This window comes from Canis lupus, chromosome 22 (assembly GCF_003254725.2).
Source record: "Canis lupus dingo isolate Sandy chromosome 22, ASM325472v2, whole genome shotgun sequence".
NCBI lineage: Eukaryota > Metazoa > Chordata > Mammalia > Carnivora > Canidae > Canis > Canis lupus.
In genome coordinates, this window is record NC_064264.1 from 8,595,005 (window position 1) to 8,619,036 (window position 24,032).

Here is a 24,032-nt window from a genome sequence, read left to right on the forward strand (position 1 = left end):
GAAACTTATTTTCCTCATCCAAAAATGGGTTTGAATGAGAAGGTGAATGTGCTCTGCAAATATAAAATGATGTTTCTTTTGCACTTTTAAAAGTGGTTTTAATCAGAAAGTGTCAATGATAAAAACTCCACAGAAATAGAATCTTTAACAATGTTCAATTTAGAGATTAGGAAATTATGTGAAATAAACATATCCTTCTGACTTTCAGTCAGCTGGTCATTGTTCATACTCATTCAATGTTCTTGCAGCAAGACAGGTATAACAGAGAATCTCCAGAATGGCAGAAAGAGGGCCCCTTCCATCTGCACCCCAATGTTTATAGCAGCATTACCCACAATAGTCAAGCTATGGAAAGAGCCCAGATGTCTATCGACAGTTGAATGGATAAAGATGCGGGATATATATACATGGAATACTACTTAGCCATCAAAAAGAATGAAATCTTGCCATTTGTAATGACGTGGATGGAACAAGAGGGTATTATGCTAAGTGAAATAAGTCAGAGAAAGACAATTATCACATACATGATTTCACTCCTATGTGTAATTTAAGAAACAAAACAGAGGATCATAGGGGAAGGGGGGAAAAAGTTGAAAACAGAGAGGGAGACAAACCATAAGAGACTCTTAACTCTAGGAAACAAACTGAGAGTTGCTGGAAGGGAGGTGGGTAGTGGATGGGGTAATTGGGTGATGGGCATTAAGGAGAGCACTGGATGGAATGAGCACTGGGTATTATATGCAACTGATGAATCACTAAATTCTACCCCTGAAACTAATAACAGTATGTGTTAACTGAACTGAATTTAAATTAAAAATTCAAAAAAATTAAAAAAATTAAAAAAAATTTCAAAAAAATAAATAAAATTACGAAAGAAAGAAAGAAAGAAAGAAAGAAAGAAAGAAAGAAAGAAAGAAAGAAAGAAAGAAAAAAGAAAGAAAAGGGCCCCTCATCTGATAGCTTCCACCATCATTCCAAGATCCCTAAAGGGTACGCAAGTCCACTTCACTCCAAGCAATCTATTAGACTTGTTCCCTGACCAGAAAGAATTTATAATCTAGCACAGGAGAAGAAACAGACATAACTAATTGTAATATAAGATGGCCTATTGAAAATGCAAGAGAAGAAATAGTACAGAATGCTATGGAAGGTCACAGGTCATTTCTCCAGAAGAAAACATTTAAACTCTTGCTCTTGTGAATGGTGGAATAAAGACTGTTTGAGGGGATCTTAGAGAAAACAGGGAATTTCATCAAGTGGAGACAGAGGGAAAGTCATCTATGGGTGGTAAACATGGGGCAGGGCCAAAGGCTATCAAGTGCTCAGTGCCGCCTAGAGATGAATGTAGAAAGGCAGCATGGAGCCAAGTCAGGGACAACCTCGAACATAACGACTTTTAAAATAAGATTACTTTATTTGGTTATTGCTTGTACAGCTGCATAAACTAAGAATTACATTTGTTTGCATATTTGATTTTACCTCCCAGGGTATAACTCTACTAATTATATCAGGAACATTATTTTTTTACTATGGAAATTATCAATTGTTCAACTGACACAGTAGCAAGAAATCTCCATATTTTCAAGGAACACTAAAAGATCAGCTTTAAATGGAAACTCCTCATTACTAAGTTTTCTCTTCCCAAACCACATCATTCTTACTTTCTTGGACTGTCATATAAAAGTTATGTAAAGCCTAGATTTCATTTCACTATGGTTTTTATTCTTAACTGCTAGCATAATTGAGAGATTGTTTTGTATCAGGCACCACGTATATTATCTCATTTAAGCCTCCTCAAAACAAGGCATGTAGCCCGCAGCCACTCTACTGGAATGTGCTGGAAGTGGGACACAAACTCCTGTCTAAAACCAGATGATGGATTCTTAGCAATTATAGCAATTTTCTCTCTCCTGGTCAAAGGTAGCAAGGAAGGTGGGGGGGGGACCCAAAATTTTGAGCCGATTTCATTTAATAAGGTTACATTTAATGTTCTACTTTCATTTAAGGGAAGAGGAAAGGAAGAAAGAAAACCATACTAGAACCTTCCCATAAGGCTGTCCTCCATAGACACGCCATGAAACTTGACTTCAATAGACTCCCTTGGGATTTGGTCCAAGATGGATCACACTCATACTGAATTCACAGAAGAACAGTAAGGCTCTAGTGAGCACCAAGACAAAAAGTTCATAGAACCAACATTTTTAATCCATCCATAACCTCAGGTGCTTGCAAGTAATATTCTTCCAAATTACCTTGGAGTCCTTTGCATAATAAAGCGTACGGCCTCGAAGCTTGAAGTAACGCTTTTTCCACCTTTGGAAGGAACTGGTTTGCTTCAACAGTTGTCCCTCTTTAATACTGGTCTGGGGAGAGACAGAAGCACAACAATATGATTAAAATGAAATTCCAAACCAAATAAAGTTCAGAATTAATGACACACTATCACTGATATTTTAAATATTCTTTCCCAGGTCCTATAAATTAAAGGAGAGAGTAATTTCTTCTTTCTGACCAACCAAGGAAGGCTATATGTAAAGCCCCAAAGAGCAAAGGTAAATCTGACATGGTTCCCTGTCCTCCAAGTAGTCACACATAATAGAGGAGACACAAGCACCAAACTAATACCCCCCTTCAGTGTGACGTGCGCACTGCCTCGTATATAGTAAGTGTTCAATAATGGTGGAAAACGTAGAGGGGCAATTTCATGTAATGATTAAGAGCATGGACTCTAGAGCCAGAAACTTTCTATTTACCTCCTGATGCCAACACTTAGTGACTGGAGGATCTTAGGAAAGTTATTGAACTTCTTCACGCCTTTATTATTCATCTGGAAAATGGGACAACACCATGACATACCTTACAGGGTTGTTGTGAGGAATACGTTAAAAACATATAAAGGACTTACTGCATGGCATGTAGTAAGTGCTCATTAAATGTTATCATTAACTATGTATTATTGTAACAAACAGAGTCAAAGCACTATGCGTAGTGGTCCAGCACAGTGGAAGCATCAGCTCCTTCAGAGGGAGTCGAAGAAGTCTTCCCAGAGGAGAGCCCGGGGTATGTCTTAAAGGAGTTGATCAGAATGACAAGGGACGGAGAAGCCTATTTTAAGTGTGTACAAAAGTAGAAAGACTTAAAACAGCATGCATATTTGGGGAATCTTCAAAGAATTTTTGTTTATGAAGACAGAGTAGGGTTGGCGGTGAGGGAGCAACAGGAGACGTGGCTGGAGAAGGCAGGTAGGGGCTCTGTGGCTCTGAGCCAGACCCTGTGCTGAGTCTGACCCCATACTTCATGTATGAAATTCATTTCATTATCACCAACAAGATACTTAGAACCCTCCGGCATCCTCTAGTACCGCTCCCTCCCTTTGTCCACAATGATGTTTTGCTTTTCAGTGGCCATGCATGTTCGTCTTAGGTCTGGACACCACATACTCTCTCCTCCTAGGCTGCTCTTCCCTCAGATATCCATCTGACCAACTCCTCACCTCCTTCAAGTCTCTGACCTTCTCAGTGAGACCCACAACCCTGACTTCTTATCAATACCACAATGCGATCTCCATATTTTCCCTCATCTTACTTACTCCCTCACACAAAGCCCTTACTATCCTCTTCTAATGTATGATGCAATTTGCCGATGGATTATGTTTATTGTGCTACCCCTTTTAGAATAGAATTTACCTGAGTTTATTATATCTAATAAAGTTAAATTCAATGCTTCATTTTAATTGGAAGGAAAGAAGAAAGGAAGGAAGAAGGAAAGTACACTTATAGCAAACTAAACTTACAGTCCTCCACTGAGAGTGTCCTTGGGAAACATGTCATGGGACTGACTCAATAGCCCCCCCTTGGGATGGGGTCCAAGAGGGGGTCACGTTTATACCAAATTCATAAAAGAGCAGTAATGAAATACTGAGCCTCCAGGACAAAAACAGCTCATAGAACCAAAATGTTAAACCCATCTCACTGGAGGGCCCAGTGATGCATCTCAAGTGCCAAAAATATTATCCGGCACACACAATATGCAGATCTCTATGAATGAATAGCAGGTACTGAGGTAAAACTCATGTCTGACTCCAGAGTTTATTCCCAATCTCTACACTACATTGTTTTTTATTACCCACAAGACATAAACTATTGAGAAAAATGTGTTGTCACCAGTAAGATAGCCTAGTTCTATTAGTGTTTACTTTCAATGTCAAGGAGAGATTTTTCTCGATAGCTTGCTCTGAGATTGTCTTCCAGGAATTGTAAACTTTGGTGATAACAAAATATTTTTGAAACTTCATACCACAGAGCTCGATTTGGAGTCAGACAGACAGACTTCAAGCCGGGCTCCACCACACACCGAAAATAGGAAGCTGGGCAAGTTGCCTTAGCAATCTGTCCCAGTCTCCTCTCCTGAAATACAGGAATAATAATAAGACCAGCTTCACAAGCTTGTTGCATCTAAGTTAATTATACGATAATGGCCGGAGAGCACTTAGCACACTGTCTGGGTTACAGAAAACATTCAATAAATGGCAGAAAGTGTTATTATTATGATATCATTATGCTATTAAGTTCGGGGAGTATTTGCCAGGCACCAAATTCTAAGAGCTTCTTGGAAGAAGAAAGAGAACAAGTGTCTGCAGGCCACGGTAAGGGCAAATAACAGCTGGAGCAGAAGGGGAGAGCGTCAAGAGATGAGGTCAAAGGAGATAAAAGCCAGGAGATGAGGCCACAGTGGGGAACTCACTTTTTATTGTACGTGCAAAAAGCTAGTGGGATGTCTGAAGCCGGAGAGCGAGAATGGGGAAGTGTCCAAGGGGGAGACACTAGGGACTTGAGTGCAAGTTGTCGCATCACTGAGATGGAGAGAAGTGGAGCGATTTGAGATGTGATTTTGGAGGCTGAATCCACTGGGTTTACTGATAGGCATAAAGGGCAAGAGAAATGAGAAGAATCAAGGAAAAGTCTAAGCCTTTGGCTTGGGCAACCAGATGTAAAAGACCGAGAGAAAGGGGTGTAGGAAGAGTGATGCAGTGAGCGGTGTTGCTGCACTGCTGGAGCATCTGGTGGCACCCAGGGGAGAGTCCTAACCCTTACACTAAAACACAAAGTACTGAAATACCATAAAAATATAACTCACGTGAAGAACAAATCAGTTGTTCTAGAAGTGAATGTATTGGGATTTTTGTAAAGTTTTGTTTAAGGCAATGAGGCCAAGTTTGGCCTATTTATGTTCTTAAGCACTAAGGAAAGCATCAGTAACCTACTTCATTCTCCACATAGTTATCAGAGTTATTTTCTTTTTTTTTTAAGATTTACTTATTTATTTACTTATTATTCATTTATTTAGAGAGAGATTAAGAGAGAATGAGAGCACAAGCAGGAGGAGGGGCAGAGGAAGACGAGAGAGAGAATCGTAAGTAGACTCCACTGCTGAGCCCAGAGCTTGATGCGGGGCTCGATCCCAGGACCCTGAGATCATGACCTGAGCCAAAATTCAAGAGCTGACCACTTAACCAACTAAGCCACCCAGCACACCAGACTGATTTGCTAAAATGAAAATCTGGTTATGTTATACCACAGCTTAATTCTATTTTTCCCACAGCATAAAGCCCAAACTTGCATACGTACCATAGAAGACCCTGCAGCATCTCTCCAACCTCGTCACCTACTCCTGCCCACGCTCCTCCCTCCGCCCTAAATGGCTTCTCAACTGGCCCATCTTGAAAACCCTTCTCCATCTCAACTCTGATCCAGTGCCACTGCCCCTGTGATGGCTTCCCTGACCCTTAAGAGGAAGTCAGTAACCCCACCTTTGTCCCTCTGAAGTGCCTTACCCTACGTGTATAACAGCATCTATGGCACCAGATGGCACCGGCTTACTTGTGTGTGGTCCAGCCACAATGTGACCTTCCTAAGAGCAAAGACAGCATCCTACACCATCTAACACACTGGCTAACACTTTAGGGCCTCTGTAAATGTTGCCCTGAACAGCTTTTAGCTAAAGTAAAATAGTATGCAGATAACTTTGTATTTTTAAAGAATGAAAGAATTAGAAAACAGGGCACAGTGGCTGGATATGATACTAGGTTTTCCAGCATTCAGCGGGTCTGAGCCCACTTCTTTTCATGCATATAAAACCAGCAGCTGCAATGCACAAAGGTATATGGATCCCTGACTGAGGGGTTGGGGACAGATGGGAAGAAGACAGGAAAATGTCCATCTATCCTGATTGCTAATTTGGAGATGATCCTTACATAGTCCCTTTCAAAGCAAATAGTTTATCTGGTTTTTTTTTTTTCTGTATCACTTTATGTTCTTTAAATGTTGCATAAGCATGGATTAATCGGCAATGTGTGAGGCTGTAGGGGGAATATGAAGATGTGAAAGACACAGTCCTTATCTTCATGCATTTACAAACTTCTTTATGTTACACAGTTAATTTAAAATTCTTTAAAAAAAAAAGAAGAAAGAAAAGACATTCTGAGGCTAGGTTACTTTCTTCTAAAAGATGGGATCTAAAATATTTAACTAGAAAGTACTTATTCACATGAAAGTCAATCCTCAAAATAAACTTCTGTTTATATATGGCTAGTTAAACAAACACTTCTTATAAAAGAAGGAGTATAACAAAAAATGATTAATTTGCAACAGCTCTAGAAAATATAATCATATTATCAAGTGTGGTTCAGAGAAAAACATGTGTTGGTCCAAAAATCCCAAAACACTGCATATACTAAGTGAATAAACAAGAAATCGTTCCTTAAAATCATGTTTATTATGTTCAATGTTCATGTTCAACTAGAATAACAATTTGAAGTTAGTAGCAGATGAAAGAAAGTTTATGATCAGAGAATTATAATTAAGAACCTGTTAAAATTAAGTATTAAATTTTATTTTTATTTTGCTCACAATCTCCAGGACAAGGGATACACCGTTCCTTCCCTCAAAAAAGAGCTTAGAAACATTTACATTTAACTGACATTCAGTCATATAATCTGGCAGATATTAGTTTAGTGCTATCCAACACTTATGAAAAGTCAGTAAAGCCATGTAGACTTCGCTGTAATCCAATAACCCAGTTTCCAGATGTTAAAAGCAAAAAGTTCAATGAACTTGGCCTTGGAAAAAATTATTTCAATAAAATAAACTTAAAGTTGAAAACTCTCTTATCTAGCTGGCTTTCCAAGGAGGTCTGTAGTCTCATGTCCTAAAGCTGTGGAATTGCTTATTTCATGTTCCTTGTCTAGCTCCAAAAAAAGTAATTTCTCTTTTATTTTTTTTAAGATTTTATTTATTTATTCATAAGAGACACACAAAGAGAGAGAGAGGCAGAGACATAAGCAGAAGGAGAAACAGGCTCCACACAGGGAGCCTGATGTGGGACTCGATCCCAGGACTCCAGGATCACGCCCTGGCCCAAAGGCAGGTGCTAAACCGCTGAGACACCCAGTCATCCCTCTCTTTTCAAAAATTTTAAAATCATTTAAATCTTTAAAAAAATATTAGAGCACATGGGTGCTCTAAGGTTTCACCTATAATTTCAGAAACACCTGTGTGCCACAAGTTGAAGCTCCTTGGGTGGAATACTACTTTACTGTCCCAAGGAGAGCACAATTTTAATAGTCACTCAGTGAGCCATTTTATAAAGCAAAGAATTTTTGAAAAATCAGTTACTGCCCGATTATCTGATAAATGTACATTTTCGTATGCTGACTTTTTTTGGCCATCAAATAGGTGTGGTGAAACGCTTCATATAGTGAAATGGAAATGTCAGCGATGACTCATCTTTTACAGATGTCTTCAAAAATTCCAGAAGAATCTATAGCTTCTCCTCATCTTGTCCCAATATGACCCCGTAACTTCTCTTCTAAGGAATGGGAATGAAATTAGTTATTATGGACTGAATGTTTGTGTGTCCTCCCAAAAGTGAAATTCTAACCCCAAATTTGTTGTTATTAGGAGGTAGGGCCTTTTAGGATTTGTGACCTTATAAAACAGACCCCAGACAGTTCCTTCTGCCACATGAGGACACAGCAAGATGATGGACATCTATGAACCAGAACGCAAGCCCTCACCAGACACTAAATCTGCCAGTGCCCCGATTGGGACTTCCTAGCCTCCAGAACTGTGAAAAATGAATTTGTTGGGGAGGCCCTCCAGTGTACGGTATTTTTCTTATAGGAGCCTGAACAGACTGAGACGTGGGTCGAGAGAGTTTTCACACCACTTCCTTCTCATCTCTCTCTCCCTTTTTAAAGATTTTATTTTTTAAGTAATCTCTACACCCGATATGGGACTTGAACTTACAACCGAGAGAGATCAAGAGCAGCATGCTCCACTGACTAAGCCACCCAGGCACTCCTCGCCCCCATCTCTCTTAACTATTGTCAATTCTATCCCCTCGAATAGGAAATTTTTCTTTGACACATACATTTCCTTATCTGTTTTTGTTATATAAGCTCCTGAACGCTGTCTGTGCCTTCTTGTGTGCCTGTACAGAACCTATAATATCGTTGAGCCTATTTGACTTTCTTTAATGGTAAGTCCCTTTGGTTTTATAGACTTTAGTCTCTAAATTGGAATTAATACCTGTATATCAATATGTGCTATGATGACACACAAGGGAGTGGATACAAAAGAATACATAATTCTTTAAAAATGTAGTATGACAAGATATTATCTTGACTAATCTTAGTCCCTAGCATAAGTATTGTTTATTATAGTAAGATTTCATTTCTTCAGTCCATCCCTTTCCACTCCTCCTGTCATTGCCTTGGACCTCCAAGCTCCTCCAACTCCCTTGGACCCAACAGTTTCCTAAATGTCCTCCATGCCATCCATTTTTCCCACCACTAGTCCATTCTTTCCACCATGGACAGAATTATTCCCCAACAACAGATTTGATCCCGTCAAACTCTAGTTTAATATGTTCAGTGGTTTCCTATCACCCACAGAATAATTCTAGCCGTATGAACTGGGCATGCAGATCCCCCTTCCACAAGTGACCCATCTTCTTGTGCGGGTTCATCTTCAAGAGTCCTAAATTCACCTAATAGCAGAGTAGAAGAGAAGCACTTGCTAATCCTCAAACCCTCTATGCTTCCCTATGTCCAGTCTCTTTCATGAGTTCTTCCTTCTGCTTATAACATGGTCCTTTGCTTCTTGTAACCCCTACCCCAAGGCTCGGGCCACCAGTACATCCTAGGTATATCCATAGCACTATGCTCATACATAATTTAGAGCATTAGTCTTGTTGTATAGAGATTTTTAAAAATCTGTGTCTCGAGAGAGACACAAACTAAGGGCCGCTGGAGGGGAAGGGGTTTGGGGGAACAGGGTAACTGGGTGATGGGCATTAAGGAAGGCATGTGATGTAATGAGCACTGGGTGTTATATAAGACTGGACTTCTACCTCTGAGACCAATAATACATTATATGTTAATAATAGACTTAAAAAAAATTTTTTTAAATTGTGTGTCTCTCCTATATCTTATTTACTTTTCCATCCTCCATATAGCCATATATGGCCATACAGCCATATAACCTGACATTAAGAAAACAATTAATATATGTGAATCAATTTATTGAGTAATCAGTGAAGGTTGTTTAACCTGTTTATCCTATGAGGCCACTGTGAAGCTCAATGGGGACTGTTTATCCTGTGAGGCCCCAGGAACAATAGAATAGAGAATCCAGAAGTAGACCCTCAACTTTATGGTCATCTAATATTCGACAAAGCAGGGAAGACTATCCACTGGAAAAAAGACAGTCTCTTCAATAAATGGTGCTGGGAAAACTGGACATCCACATGCAGAAGAATGAAACTAGACCACTCTCTTGCACCATACACAAAGATAAACTCAAAATGCATGAAAGATCTAAATATGAGACAAAATTCCATCAGAATCCTAGAGGAGAACACAGGCAACACCCTTTTTGAACTTGGCCACAGTAACTTCTTGCAAGATACATCCATGAAGGCAAGAGAAACAAAAGCAAAAATGAACTATTGGGACTTCATCAAGATAAGAAGCTTTTGCACAGCAAAGGATACAGTCAACAAAACTAAAAGACAACCTACAGAATGGGAGAAGATATTTGCAAATCACGTATCAGATAAAGGGCTAGTTTCCAAGATCTAGAAAGAACTTATTAAACTCAACACCAAAGAAACAAACAATCCAATCATGAAATGGGCAAAAGACATGAACAGAAATCTCACAGAGGAAGACATAGACATGGCCAACATGCACATGAGAAAATGCTCCGCATCACTTGCCATCAGGGAAATACAAATCAAAACCACCATGAGATACCACCTCACACCAGTGAGAATGGGGAAAATTAACAAGGCAGAAAACCACAAATGTTGGAGAGGATGTGGAGAAAGGGGAACCCTCTTGCACTGTTGGTGGGAATGTGACCTGGTGCAGCCACTCTGGAAAATTGTGTGGAGGGTCCTCAAAGAGTTAAAAATAGACCTGTCCTACGACCCAGCAATTGCACTGCTGGGGATCGACCCCCAAGATACAGATGCAGTGAAACAACGGGACACCTGCACCCTGATGTTTCTAGCAGCAATGTCCACAATAGCCAAACTGCGGAAGGAGCTTCGGTGTCCATTGAAAGATGAATGGATAAAGAAGCTATGGTCTATGTATACAATGGAATATTCCTCAGCCATTAGAAATGACAAATACCCACCATTTGCTTTGATGGGGATGGAACTGGAGGGTATTATGCTGAGTGAAATAAGTCAATCGGAGAAGGACAAACATTATATGATCTCATTCATTTGGGGAATATAAAAAATAGTGAAAGGGAATAAAGGGGAAAGGAGAAAAAATAAGTGGGAAATATCAGAAAGGGAGACAGAACATGAAAGACTCCTAACTCTGGAAAACGAATTAGGGGTGGTGAAAGGGGAGGTGGGCGGGGGGTGGGGTTGACTGGGTGACGGGCACTGAGGGGGGCACTTGATGGGATGAGCACTGGGTGTTATTCTATATGTTGGCAAACTGAACACCAATAAAAAATAAATTTATAAAAAAAATTATTGAGTAATCAGGAAACAGAAAGTAAGAAATTGAAGTAACAACATCTGTGAACCAAAATTCCCCATGTGTAAAGTGAGGATAAAGATCACCTGCCACCTTCCTCAGAGTTGTGGGGATGAAACCGAATGTGTAAATATCTGTCATAAACCCCAAAGGCTATATTAAATATCAAGTCGCATAAGTAAGGTACTATTTTAGCATGTCATACTCGTGGGAAAAGGTGTTTTAAGTGGTTAAAGAGATAACACTCTTGAACAAGGGCCCAATGCTTATATAAAGGGAGATTATCACACAAAGACTATGTGTGTGTGTGTGTGTGTGTGCACGCACATGCATGAACCATTTATTTTATTCTATGTTGTGGTGGACATAGACAATTACATTTGAGTTTTATATTTTCTGAAAACCTTAATGAAATGAATTCTAAAGATAGTAAAAAAAATTAATATTCTAAGTGTTACATAAATGAGACATTTTTAAAGAGTAACATATAATAGTAAGATAATGTGTACTTCAATATGCAAATGACTACAATGGCGGACATAACAAAGGAAAGAGGTGATTACATCTATCATAAAATCTCCATTCATATACCAACCTCAAATGCCAGATGCAAAAAAAAAAAAAATAAAAATTTTAAAAAATGCCAGATGCAGGAGTGACTAGTATGGACATCAGTGACATAATAATTTTCTGAAGTTGTAAAGAGCTCCTGGTAAAGTTCTGACCATAAACCAAAGTATACAGGCATCTGGGTGGCCCAGTTGGTTAAGCATCTGACTCTTGATTTCAGCTCGAGTCATGATTTTAAGGATCGTGAGATGGAGCCTTGCATTGGGCTCTGCACTGGGCATGAAGCCTGCTTAAGACTCTCTCTCTCCCTCCCCTTCTACTCCTCCCTCCCTCTCTGTCCCTCTTCCTCCTCTCAAAACAAACTGTAAGCTTCTCTTTCTACACACAGTAGTTATATACCTGGAAAATTAAAACCTTGTAACAATACTTTATGATTTTGTATTCTATGAAGTTAGGTTTTAACTCAGGTGATTATAAACAATGTTTGCCCATGATATCCTATAGGACATTTGAAGGTCATCAATGATAGAGGACAATTCTTTGAAGTTTTCACCTGCCAGGTATGTTGTAGGGTTGCTGGCTTGGAAGGCTCACTATGCCAAAATCACTGGGATGATTAAAAAAAAAAATGCATCCACAAATTTCCAAAACACCTCTACTGAGAATCACTGTTGTAAGGGCTCCAGATCTATCTGTACTCCTAATCTTTATCTGAGCCATTTTTTTAGGAGCAATTATGATGTCATTTTGGTGATGTATCTGGCAAGTTGTGGATTTGGAACCACTTCCACGAAGACCAATTTTAATCACATGAAGTATTCAGTCCCCAAAATGCATAATTCTCTAAACATTAAACATAAGAACACAGTGCAATCACGAACTAGCATTTAATAATGGAGCAAGGTTTACAACTACTATATATCACTATCTCACATCTTAGAACGTTGGCCTAAGAATAGTCCAGCAAGGATAGAAAGTGCCTTGGGTCCCACTGGCACTTCAAAATTCAATTAGCTGGAATAATTGAACTGATGGATCTACCATCCCAACTAGCCTGTGAGCGAAATGAGAGAAGGATGGGATCCACTGCAGTCACCACTGTGGCCCAGCACTTATCACAGTTCTTTGCACAGAAAATAGCCCCTAATCATTATATTAAGGAAACACTTGAATGAATGACGTAAGGAAATTTTGAACTGTACGTTATCTTAAGAGCTCTTAAAGGGAGAGCCTGGGCAGGGGCCTTGCCAGCATTCTGAGAGTTGGATCCAGAGGAACTTCCTTGGTGGCCATCTTCTCCTTGGCAAAGGCCCTTGGAGCAATTATAAGCATTTAGTTGTTGACTATTCTACTTTTTTTCCCCAAAAATTAAAAGCCATTCTGTTTTTATCCACTAGCATGTTTTCATCATTCTTAACGGAGGCCAGCTCTCTTGTCAACATTAATATTGGCTTTGGATGGCATACGAGGCAGATATATCTGGAGAATGTATAAATCAATTATTATTCTGAACAGATTTTCTATTCTTCCATATTTTATCCAACAGTCAAACTTACATAATTTGGCTTGAAAGGTGGCCAAACACGTCACTCATTTGATCCAATGTCTCTGAAACTACAAGTCTATCCTTATCACAAGTCTCAATGTATTGTGTCTCCTATCATAACATTGCTTTTTTTTTTCTTTTACTAGCCCTTCTAAATATCCTTTGTGTGATTATAAAACAAGAACTATTTTTCTCCACAAACATGCCAGAAGCTATGCTGAATGATTACTGCCTCTCTTCTCACAGCTTTGGAAGGTCAGTCATTGGATCTCATTCTGAGTCTGTCTGTCTACCTCTTTTATCAGCCACGGGTTCAAATGCTTCAAGCCTGGCTTTTCTATGAGCCTCCAAAATTTCCCTCAGGTGCTCTAGATTCCAGACCTTTTTGGGTTTCCTGCTTTGTGTCCTTTCCCCTTCTGAATTTTATTCAACCATAAACTTCCTACTTCCTTAAAAACAAACTTGGACCTCTTTATTAATAGGACTATACATATGGGGGCCTCTGGGTAGTATAGTTGATTAAGTGTCCGACTCTTGGTTTCCGATCAGGTCATGATTTCAGGGTCCTGAGATCCAGCCCCAGGTCAAGAGACCACTTCAGATTTTCTCTCCCTCTGCCTCTGCCCCTCCCACTCATGCTCTCACTCTCTCTCTCTCTCTCTCTCTCTCAAATAAATAAATCAATCTAAAAATAATAAAAGGACTATACTATATTACATTAAGCTCTATTAAATACACAGTTGTTCTGAAATCTGGCCGGTCATCTGAATGACATGGAAAACTTGATGGACATTAAGAACCTCTGTTCATCTGGGAGGTTTTGATTCAATCAATCTGGGATAGGGCATAGAAACCTACACATATTAAAAGCTCTCTTGGTGATTGTAATCATCAGTCAGGCTTAATAAACCCTCACATAAACAATATTTAAGTAATAATTTGTAGAAACTCTACACTTAAAATGTGTCTTTCTCTAAGCGTGGAGCCCCATAAACATGCCGCTCCTGCCCTCTCTGCACCCCCACTGGCTCTGCTCCAGTAGAGGTGGGGGGGGCAATAATTTGGGTTTAATAACAGACCAGGCCCACTCCCATTTTCCCCTTCCTTCTCCTGAGAGCCAGCTACTCACAAGAAACCAGGTTCTACTCAACTATCGTTCAGAGAAAACAGGTACTTGATTCGCAGAAGAAGGTAAGGAATGAAGAGCTGGGATCTGCACTGGATACCACCATGTGCTGGGTAATGGTGGGACAGAGAAGAGTCATCCAGCTGCTTATCCTGCCCTTTCCCTAATATGTCTCCAGCCTGCACCAGCACCCAAAGCCAGGGCCAGCACCAGCCTGACCCTGCCAAGAAAGCAAATGCCAGTAGAGGAACTGCAGTGATTACAAGAAGGGGATGGATGTTTCAGTGAGGAGCCAGGTGATAATGCACTAATACAGAGGTAGTCCAGCCTACAGAGGAATGGACACATGGTGTTTTTCTGAAGCCAGTGTTTAATGACAATGGAAGAGGGTGATGCAGGCGCTTTGCCATTTACATCACAAAACAATACCCCTTTTATAAGATGCCACTTGGAGCAGCTGTCCTCCAGCAGTTTTGTGCACTAGAAGAATCTGAGGAGATATGACCAGGTGCTTTGAAAAAGTGACCCAACCTGACCAGCTCAACCTCCTCATTCTGGGGTACCTCACAGGAATTTCTACAGTTCCATGAAACCCAGTTCGAAAATTGTGAGGCAAGAAGATTACATGTGTTTCAATACAATGATATTTAATGTTCATACAATAAAACCTTGCCATTTAATATCTTAGAAGGTAAGGAAATAGTTTTTTTTTTATTTGCATTCTTAGAAAAATATATAACCTCTATTGGTTTCTGTTGATTTTACCAGAATTGTTACTTTTACATATAACACTGGCTCAGGTTGTCTAGGATATATAGGTTGAGACAAAAATGTAGTGTGGTCGTCCGTCATACACTGGAAGCATACACCCTCTAGTGCTGTGCATACAAGTGGCTGTCAAGTCAAGTGAGGCATAAAACTCTAAAACGGGTCTTTGGTTCTGCAGTTTTTCATCCTGCCATGTCAATCCAATGATGGAAAAGGCTTTCCGTCACAACTCCTGTCTAAAAAGGAAAAAAATCTAATGTGGCAGACAAAGGCCAGTTATGCTGCAGCATGCACAAACCCTGAGAAGTGATTACTAGGTCTGCTCCTCAAGAAACCGAGAGAACACACGCACCAGGACAAAAAATGAAGAACCCATACTTCCCTGGTGCCTACTGAGGTATTCTGAAAATTTTAAATATATTCCAAATATCTTTGTTATTTTATTTGATAGATCATGAACCCTAATATTTGGGACATTGATATTTAAATGTAAATGAATATATTCCAAAGCAAAGTCATGGAGGTTACACAACGTATTATAATTACCCTCTTTGCTAATGAACCATCCAGTTCATATTAAAGTACTTTGTCCCTTATATTGGTTTGTAATTTTCTTGAGAAGACCTATATACATGTAAATTACCTTCCTGAGATTGTAGTTATTCTGTGAAGTTTTATTTGTTCATTCCTAAAATTAAGTTCTACCTCTACTTTCGATATATTCCTTCTTTAGGAGTTTCTGAATGCAGTTTTCCAAATAATATTTAAAAAATTAAAATATGTGCTTTTATAAAGTGCTCTTACACTTTTATTTAAAGGAGAACATACAACACGCACACGCCGAGTCAACATCAGACATACTTTCATAAAATACAATGAACTACAACAGATTACCACTGGGTGGTAGTGGTGTCATGCCTAATGCTCAGGTTTTCTTCCAGAGACAGGAACACGGGTAGGCCTCTTGTCAGAGTTCCTTGCCTATACCTGAGAGCGGCACATAACTGCATTGTAAAGGGGTTTTTTAAAAAAATCTATTTTTCCAATTCTGAATTTACTTCTTCCCCTATCAAACGCCTCTACTCACTTCCAAGAATAATCCTTTGCCCACACATGATGTTCTGATGTAACCACTTTCCCACAAGGCCACAATGACACAACTATTTTGATGTGCAGGCATTTTGATGTGGCCTAAAATAAACCACTAAATGCTATGTTAATTTTTTAAACTAGTAACTAATGTACAAAACAGACAACCTCACGCCAGGCCTGAGTCTCACAAGTCTGCTGCTCTCTCTGGCGTTCCCAATCTTAGACTGCTGTTCGGCTGAGGGAGAAGCTTAGAGTCAGTGGTGCAGCCAGCAATGAGAAGGGAAATAAGGTGAAGCTCAGGTTTGGTAGCTGGTAGCCTGACCACATATAACCAGGAGTCATATATTTACTACATATACTTATCTCAGAAAGGGCTATTAACCATTCTCTGCAAAAATATCTGCTTATTTTCTGGAGTTTTGATTACATCTTAGATAACCTGCCTCTCAAATTCTCTGGTTCTTCTTCAGAGATAACATGGCTCCCTAAAGCATAAGAAATTCTCAGATCTCTGCCCATTCTCTGAACTGATAGGTAAATATGTAACATAAATTACATATATGCTATTTTCAAAAGATAAACTATTTTAATGATGGTTTCAATAAGCAGGACTCATACCCCTAAAAGAATAATCTAGTTCTATCAGATTTTTTTAAAGATTTATTTATGAGAGAGAGAATGAGCAGGGGACGGACAGAGGGAGAGAGAGAGAGAGAGAATCTCAAGCAGACTCCCCACTGAGTTTGGAGCCCCACTCGGGGCTTGATCTCACGATCCTGAGATCATGACCTGAGCCAAAACCCAGAGTCAGACTCAACTGACTGAGCCACCCAGAAGCCCCTCAGTTCTACCATATTTTTTTAAAAAACATTTTAACTGTTCACAAAAATGGATAAAATCAAATGTGGGTGCCCTCTGTGATCAGGATGGGGCAGAGATGTAGGCTGTGTAAGTAAGCTACTAGGTGAAACATGGGTTCTACGCTTTGGCCATAACAGTCGGTTCCTTCATGGGATCCATCTCCCTCTGAGATCTTCCCTGCCCTACTCTCTCCCTTGTCAGAAAAATTTAACTCTTCCCTCTTCTGTGCTCTCTAGTACACTGTTCTTCTGTCTCTCTCTACACTAGTCTAATAATCGGTTCACACGATGGGTAGTGGTGCAGCGCTATGGCCTGGTTGCAAATCCTAACTCCACAGCCGACTGGCTGTTAAAGATGTGGGGCAAATCACTGCACCTACATTTCCTCTCCTTCACCAAGGTAGATGACGACGATGACAACCAATTCATCGGGGTGTCATTCAGACTGCATGATTCAATATGTGTAAAGTGTGTTTCCTGAGACACAGTGCTCAGTAGATCAGTGGTTCTCATGTTGTTCTTGCTTCTGTCCGCTACTCCTTTAGTGTCAGTAGGCTGCCCAAAGGCAGGACCATGTTGACTTCATCTCTGTGGGGCTAGTAGCCAGCCCCATGCCCCTCGTCCCTATGCTACCCAATTGTGATCAGTTTGTTGATCAACTATTCTCTCTCTCCATACCTAATTGTTCCCCCTCATACACTGCTCCCTTGGCATGTCTGATCTGAAAAAGTAAAAAACTTTTTTTCACCTGGTCATTACATCTGAGGTCACAATCTCACAATCTCTGCCTTCCTCCCCATTACTACAAACCTTCTTTTGAAAAAAAAAAAGAATATTCTTGCTGTCTCTTTCACTTTTCTTCAGCCTCACCAGATAATCTCCCTTTTTCTTCAAGAAAACAGCCCTACGGCTATTTCCAATAATACCCTATATGCCAAATCTCTCTGGGTGAACTCACCCCTCGCATAGCTCCAATTATGTCCTCTAAGTATACAGATAATTCCTCAAACAAATTTCTAAATTTATTCTCAAGTTTTTAAATTTTTTTAAGATTTTTTAAAAATTTATTCATGAGAGGCAGAGACATATGCAAGGAGAGAAGCAGGTTCCATGCAGGGAGCCCGATGTGGGACTCGATCCTGGGACTCCAGGATCACGCCCTGAGCCAAAGTCAGATGCTCAGCCGCCAAGCCATCAGGGGTCCCAATTCTCAAGTTTTTTTACTCCAGCTCCTTTTATAGCTCTTAACTGACATCCCCACATGGAGACACTATCACCACCTGAAACCCTACAAGTACATTTTATTTCATGTAACGTGTGTCTTAGTACAATGGAAAAAAAAAACATTGCTCTGGTTCAGGAAACCTAGATTCTAATTTTGAAACTTCCAGGTAATAACTACACAACACTGGGTAAAAGTCACCCATCCGGAATTCAAACTGAATGCAGCACCTTCCCACGGCAACTCTGCTCCTCTTCCTGTGACCCCATCTGTTAGCAGCAGCAGCATTTCCCTAGAAGCACACAATCCACAAACTGCCAAGCTATCCTCCATTCTCCCTTGCTCCTAAATCCTTTAGGGTGCCATTGAAATATTTTTGAAATCTGGTCTTCAGGGCACCTGGGTGGCTCAGTGGTTGAGGGTCTTTGGCTCAGGGCATGATCCTGGGGTCCTGGGATAGAGCCGCCCCGCAGGGAGCCTGCCTCTCCCTCTGCCTATGTCTCTGCCTCTCTCTTTGTGTCTCTCATGAATAAATAAACTATTTTTTAAAAATCTGGTTTCCTTTCTGCTCCAACCACCACTGCTGCAATGCTAGTCACTTTGTTACTTCTCACCCAGACACGAACCATGAACTCCTATGAAGCCATCAGGACTAGCCCTGGGGGAAGAACTGCTGGAGACAGGAGCTGCATCAGCTGGCCCCACTACCACCCAGGCCAACCCTTCATTCAGAAGTTACTGCTGCTCCAGTCTGAGTTTGGAAGGGTGGAAAAGAACTCTACTGTTAATAGCTCATCACAGAGGAAGACAGATCACTCGAGACTTGGCCAAAGGTTGGCAGAAACAAAAGAGACAAAACCTAGAGGGCCCTGGTACACAATATGAACAAAATACCTGTGTCCTCCAGATCTGTGAGACCAAACACGGACCCTGGGACATTTCTGTCCTGGTCTCCCCAGCAAGTGCAGACCAAGTATTCTCTTACCATCAAGAAACACAAGCTGAGAGAAACACCACACTCAAGGTGTCCAAACCAAAACCAAGAAGCCAAACCCTCCTGCTGGCCTGGACGGGGCTCCTTCTCATAGCTCTTACTCCTCTGAGTATAGGAACGGGGGATGCTAACTGAACATTACAAGCCAACCCATGTTTCCTACTGTTCATAAAAGAAAATCATATGACCTAAACTGCTCCTTCGTTCTAATTAATTAACCATACTCCTTCCATCTCCTCTTCCATAATTGTTTCCTTAAGCTACGGCTCTCATCCTATCATTTCCCCATCTGAAGTCTTTGTTGGTTGCTCAAAACCACAGAATAAAGCAGAACCTCTATATTTAGGGCCTTTGGCTATATTTAGGGCCCTAAATATATATAATATATTTAATAATATATTATAAATATATTTATATATTTATATATAATACTTATTTATATATATTTATTATATATACATATAAATATATTTATATATATATATATATAATATAAATCTGTGCCTCCAACCCAGGCACAGATTCCCCCCTCACTGCCCTACAGCTGATGGTCCTGGCACACCGGTCTACCTGCCACTGCCTGAACAAAACGCACATCCTCCCATCTTGAGGCCTTTCTATAAATCTTTCCGCAGACCCAGAATGCTCGTCCCCAGGATCTTTCCCCTCATTGACTCACCCTTCAACATGGGGCTTAACACACTCCTTTCCAAATGTGTCTGCCAAGGAGAGTTCACTCATTGGTACTACCATGTGCTCAGTCCTCACCGGGCCCTATTTGTAAAAGGTAATGTGTGTAAGAGGAGAGCAATGTGCTAAGATGATGTTTACTCTAAAAAGCTTATCTCTTCTATTTTCAATATTGTCAGTGGCACATGAATTCTGAAAAATATATTACAGTATGAAAAGAAAATAAATCATAAAACAGGTCAAGTTACCCACTCAGTCTTTTAGGAGACTGTTTAACTCTATCTCCCTAACCCTTAAAAGTCCTTCTAGAATCCACATTATTTTATTTCTTCCGCATCTTATTCACACTCCCACTCACTTGAGAAAACCGTTGAAAAAAAAATGTGAATGTTTTTTGTTATTGTCAGGATGGAAGGAAACATTTCCTTTCCCTCTTTTCAATTCACATATCCCAGTATCTTGGATGCCTATGTCAGGCCATATTACACATGTACCTTTATTATGTATGATTCTCTGAATACACACAGAATCCATCTGCTGAGATTATACAGAGCCAAGGGAGACTCTCCCCTTAGAGGGTGAGGAAAATAAAGACTAGTTGACTCAGATGCCAAAGAATTCAAATTCCTGAAGTGCAAGGGTAAATTTCAGGTTTGATGGAATATATTGTATTTTATATACCTTTTCATTCATTAACACATGCTTACTGTCTACTGCAAAACAGTTAACAACGCCTGCCTTCATGGAGCTAATAATATAATAAAGATCATGCTTAAGATTCTATGAAGGATTTTTAATAACATCTGATTTCATTTTAATTTGTCTACATATAAAAGGTGTAATTTAGTCATCAACTTATAAACCTTACTAAACTAGTTCATAAGTAGGACCCCCCCCAAAAAAATCTGAAAATATCACGTAAAAGGGTAAATATAAAAGTTTTAAGACATCCAATGAATACTCAAAAAATAGTTTTCTACACGAAAAAACAAGCAGCTGCCCCAGGGTAGCATAATCAAAGTATAAATGGGCAAAGTACAAAATCAAAGTAAAAAAAAAAAAACAAAAACAAAACAAAACAAAAAAAACTATACCACTCACTTCCAAAGAAATGCCTGTTGTTTTCTTTTTTATTTTAGATATCAAATGTACAACCTTAGGTTATTGAGTTTAAAACTACATGCATACGCATACACTTACACACAGCCTCACAAATTGTTTCAGAAAGTCAAGATCATACATATTTCATAAAAAGCACCTCTGGAAATTTTTCTATTCACAATGACTCCACCAATACGCTTTACTACTAATATTGGTTTTTCCTATAACAGGAGAATGGCAAGTAACCAACCTCAGAAATGTTATGATGGGTGACTATTGGCCTTAGGCACTAAATAGAACTTTGTTTAGTAAATAGACAAGTCTCAGGATGGAATGACCCTATGCAGAACAGAGAGAAACCTTTGTGTGAGGAAACCTCTAGCAGCCTACGGTGATCCATTCTTCCCGTCCTGAATCTTGGCCTTGTAGCACCACTCCATTTCCTGGCCTCCCTTGCATGTGGCCATGTGACCAAGTTTCGGCTAACAGGGTGTGAGTAGAAGTGATAGGTGCCTCTTGTCATCCCCTTATGGATGTTTCGCCTGGGTTTGAACTCACTTTTTGCTGGTTGGCAATGGTGATGCCATGAGCAACCTTGGAAGCTGCCTGGTAACACTACATTTGTCAGGTGTGATAGGAAAAATAGTTGTGTTCCCTCCAAATTCCTATGTTGAAGCCTAATCCCCAATGTGATGGTAATTGAAGGTGGAGATGTTGGGAGGGGATTGGGTCATGAAGGTGGAGCCCTGATGAACGGGCTTTAGTGTCCTCAAGAAAGAGACTCCAGAGAGCTCCCTTACCCCTTCCGCCATGTGAGGGCTCAAGGAGAAGATGCCCATTTGTGAACTAGGAAACTGGCCCTCACCAGACACTGCATCTGCCAGCACCTGATCTTGGGCTTCCCAGCCTCCAGAACTATGAGAAATAAATGTGTTGTGCATAAACCATCCAGTCTGTGGTCTTGTGTTACAGCAGCCTGAATGAACAAAGACATGAAGCTTTTTGCAACTGCATGTCCCCACGTGGTTAAGATCTTGCCAACTGAATGCGAGCAGAAGTTATGGGTGTCACTTTGGCCCAGGCCTTTATACAGGGCCTACCTCCTCTATGCTCTCTTTAGCCATTTTTCTGGCCAGAACCTGGAAGTGGTGACATAGTTTTGACCACACAAGCAAGGATAATTCCCTGGGGAGATGCCAAAGAAACAACATGGAAGGGGGGAGCCTGAGTGGCTCAGTCAGTTAAGCGTCTGCCTTCAGCTTGGGTCATGATCCCGGAGTCCTGGGACTGAGCCCTGTATTGAGCTCTCTGCTCAGTGGGGAGTCAGCTTCTCTCCTTCTGTCCTGCCCCTGGCTTGTGCTCCCTCTCCTCCCTCTCTCTGTCAAATGAATGAATGAATGAATGAATGAATGATCAATCTTAAAAACCAAACAAACAACATGGAAAAAACAAGGATCCTAAATGGCCCAGGACAGCAGAGGTATCCTCTTACCTCAGAAGCTTGCCTTACACTGTGATCTATGAGTGAAACATCTTTGTTTTCCCCATCTCTGATTTTGGGAGGTTTCTTTGCTCTCCCAACTTGGCAGCTCTAATATTCAAACTATGGTGGAGCCACCCCACCAGCTCTGGACCACATGCCTCTGTACTATTAATGATGAGAGAAATTTCTGGGGTTTCGTCCCAGCAGATTTGCTAGTCTACATATACTATGTTCCTATCATCTAATCTATAATTAGTCATTATATACAATCCTAGGAATAGATACAAGACTCTACCCAATGTCCATCTCTCTGTTCCTCCTTCCTAACAGAACTCTGATTTGGTTTAGACATCTACTCTTTCTCTGCAAGTCATATGCTTAGGGGATGCTGACCTTATTCCTGGTTGTAGCAAGCACCTATTAAATAGTTTTAAAAATTGCTAGAAGGATTCCTTTTCCCTTACCAGCAGTAAATAGCTCAGAGGGAGGATGTGACCCAATTCTTGCCAATGGGATGTGAGTGGGGGTCTTCTGGGGGTGGAGGAGCTACCTTTGGTAGACTTAGAAATTCTGTTGACATCTAGAAGCCATTCAGGCATTTATTAAGGATATGGCTGACACAGAGGGGAGAGCAAAACCTGGAGTATCACAGAGAGAAGGAAGTCAGAGCCTGCCACTCCCCCAGATGCTTAAGCCAATATGGTTTAGGGTATTTCTGTTACCTGCAGCTCATGGCATCCTGACTGGTAAAGTGTAGCAAGAGTTGTCGTTGAATAGACATAGTAAATGAACCAATGCTAAAAATAGACATAAGACACCCTTCCAGCCCAGTCCTGAGCTGAGGAAGACATACTCAATTTCTATCACCCTAACAGCATCACAGGGCACAAGGCACCACCACCCACAGAAGGAAACTGTCTGGTAAACAGCTTTCTCCATTTACTTTCCTCTTATTCCAAAATGACAACTTGCAAAACTATAAGGCTCAAAATGACCAAAACTATAAGCCCTAAAATAAATTCATAATGATCCCTTCCTTATCCCAGACAATGAAGTGCTCCAGGAAACAGAACCAAAAATTTCATTTGCCTGATCCAGTTAATTCCTGTCGTTTCTCTTCAACTGGTCATTTTGCAAGGTTATTATCCTAACACTTACTTCTTATTAATTCACAACACAATCTCCTAGAAGATTTTCTAAACATTCTGTACTCTAATCAAACTCCAAATTAGTATAGCCATTTGCTCCAAATAGGCAGTGCTCTATTGAGTGCAAGAGCAAAAACCACATTCTTTCTCCCCTGTGCTTTTAATCCTTTCAGAGGCCTGTTAATTGTCGTGAGGAAATCTATTCCAAAGCTGTCCCACTCATTTATAAAAATGTAAAGTCCTCTGGTAACCCTTAGTCACAAAACCAGCTACATTTCAGTGGGCAAAATGTCCATCCCAAACTGCAGACTTGATTCAAAGTTAAAAGTTTCTCCCCCAACCCCAGCCCAGGCTGTTGCAGACAGAGCAGGCT

The 24,032-nt window shown here is 40.3% G+C and overlaps 1 protein-coding gene across 9 annotated transcripts in view; it reads right to left on the reverse strand.

Annotated features, from left to right (window-relative positions):
- DGKH (diacylglycerol kinase eta) overlaps nucleotides 1–24,032 on the reverse strand; it is a 178,966-nt gene that overhangs the window by 104,248 nt on the left and 50,686 nt on the right. For all 9 annotated transcript variants that reach the window (XM_049099330.1, XM_049099335.1, XM_049099332.1 and 6 more), the window contains exon 2: nucleotides 2,253–2,363. In XM_049099330.1, the coding sequence (XP_048955287.1) occupies nucleotides 2,253–2,363 (111 nt within the window). The remainder of the gene's footprint in view (nucleotides 1–2,252; nucleotides 2,364–24,032) is intronic.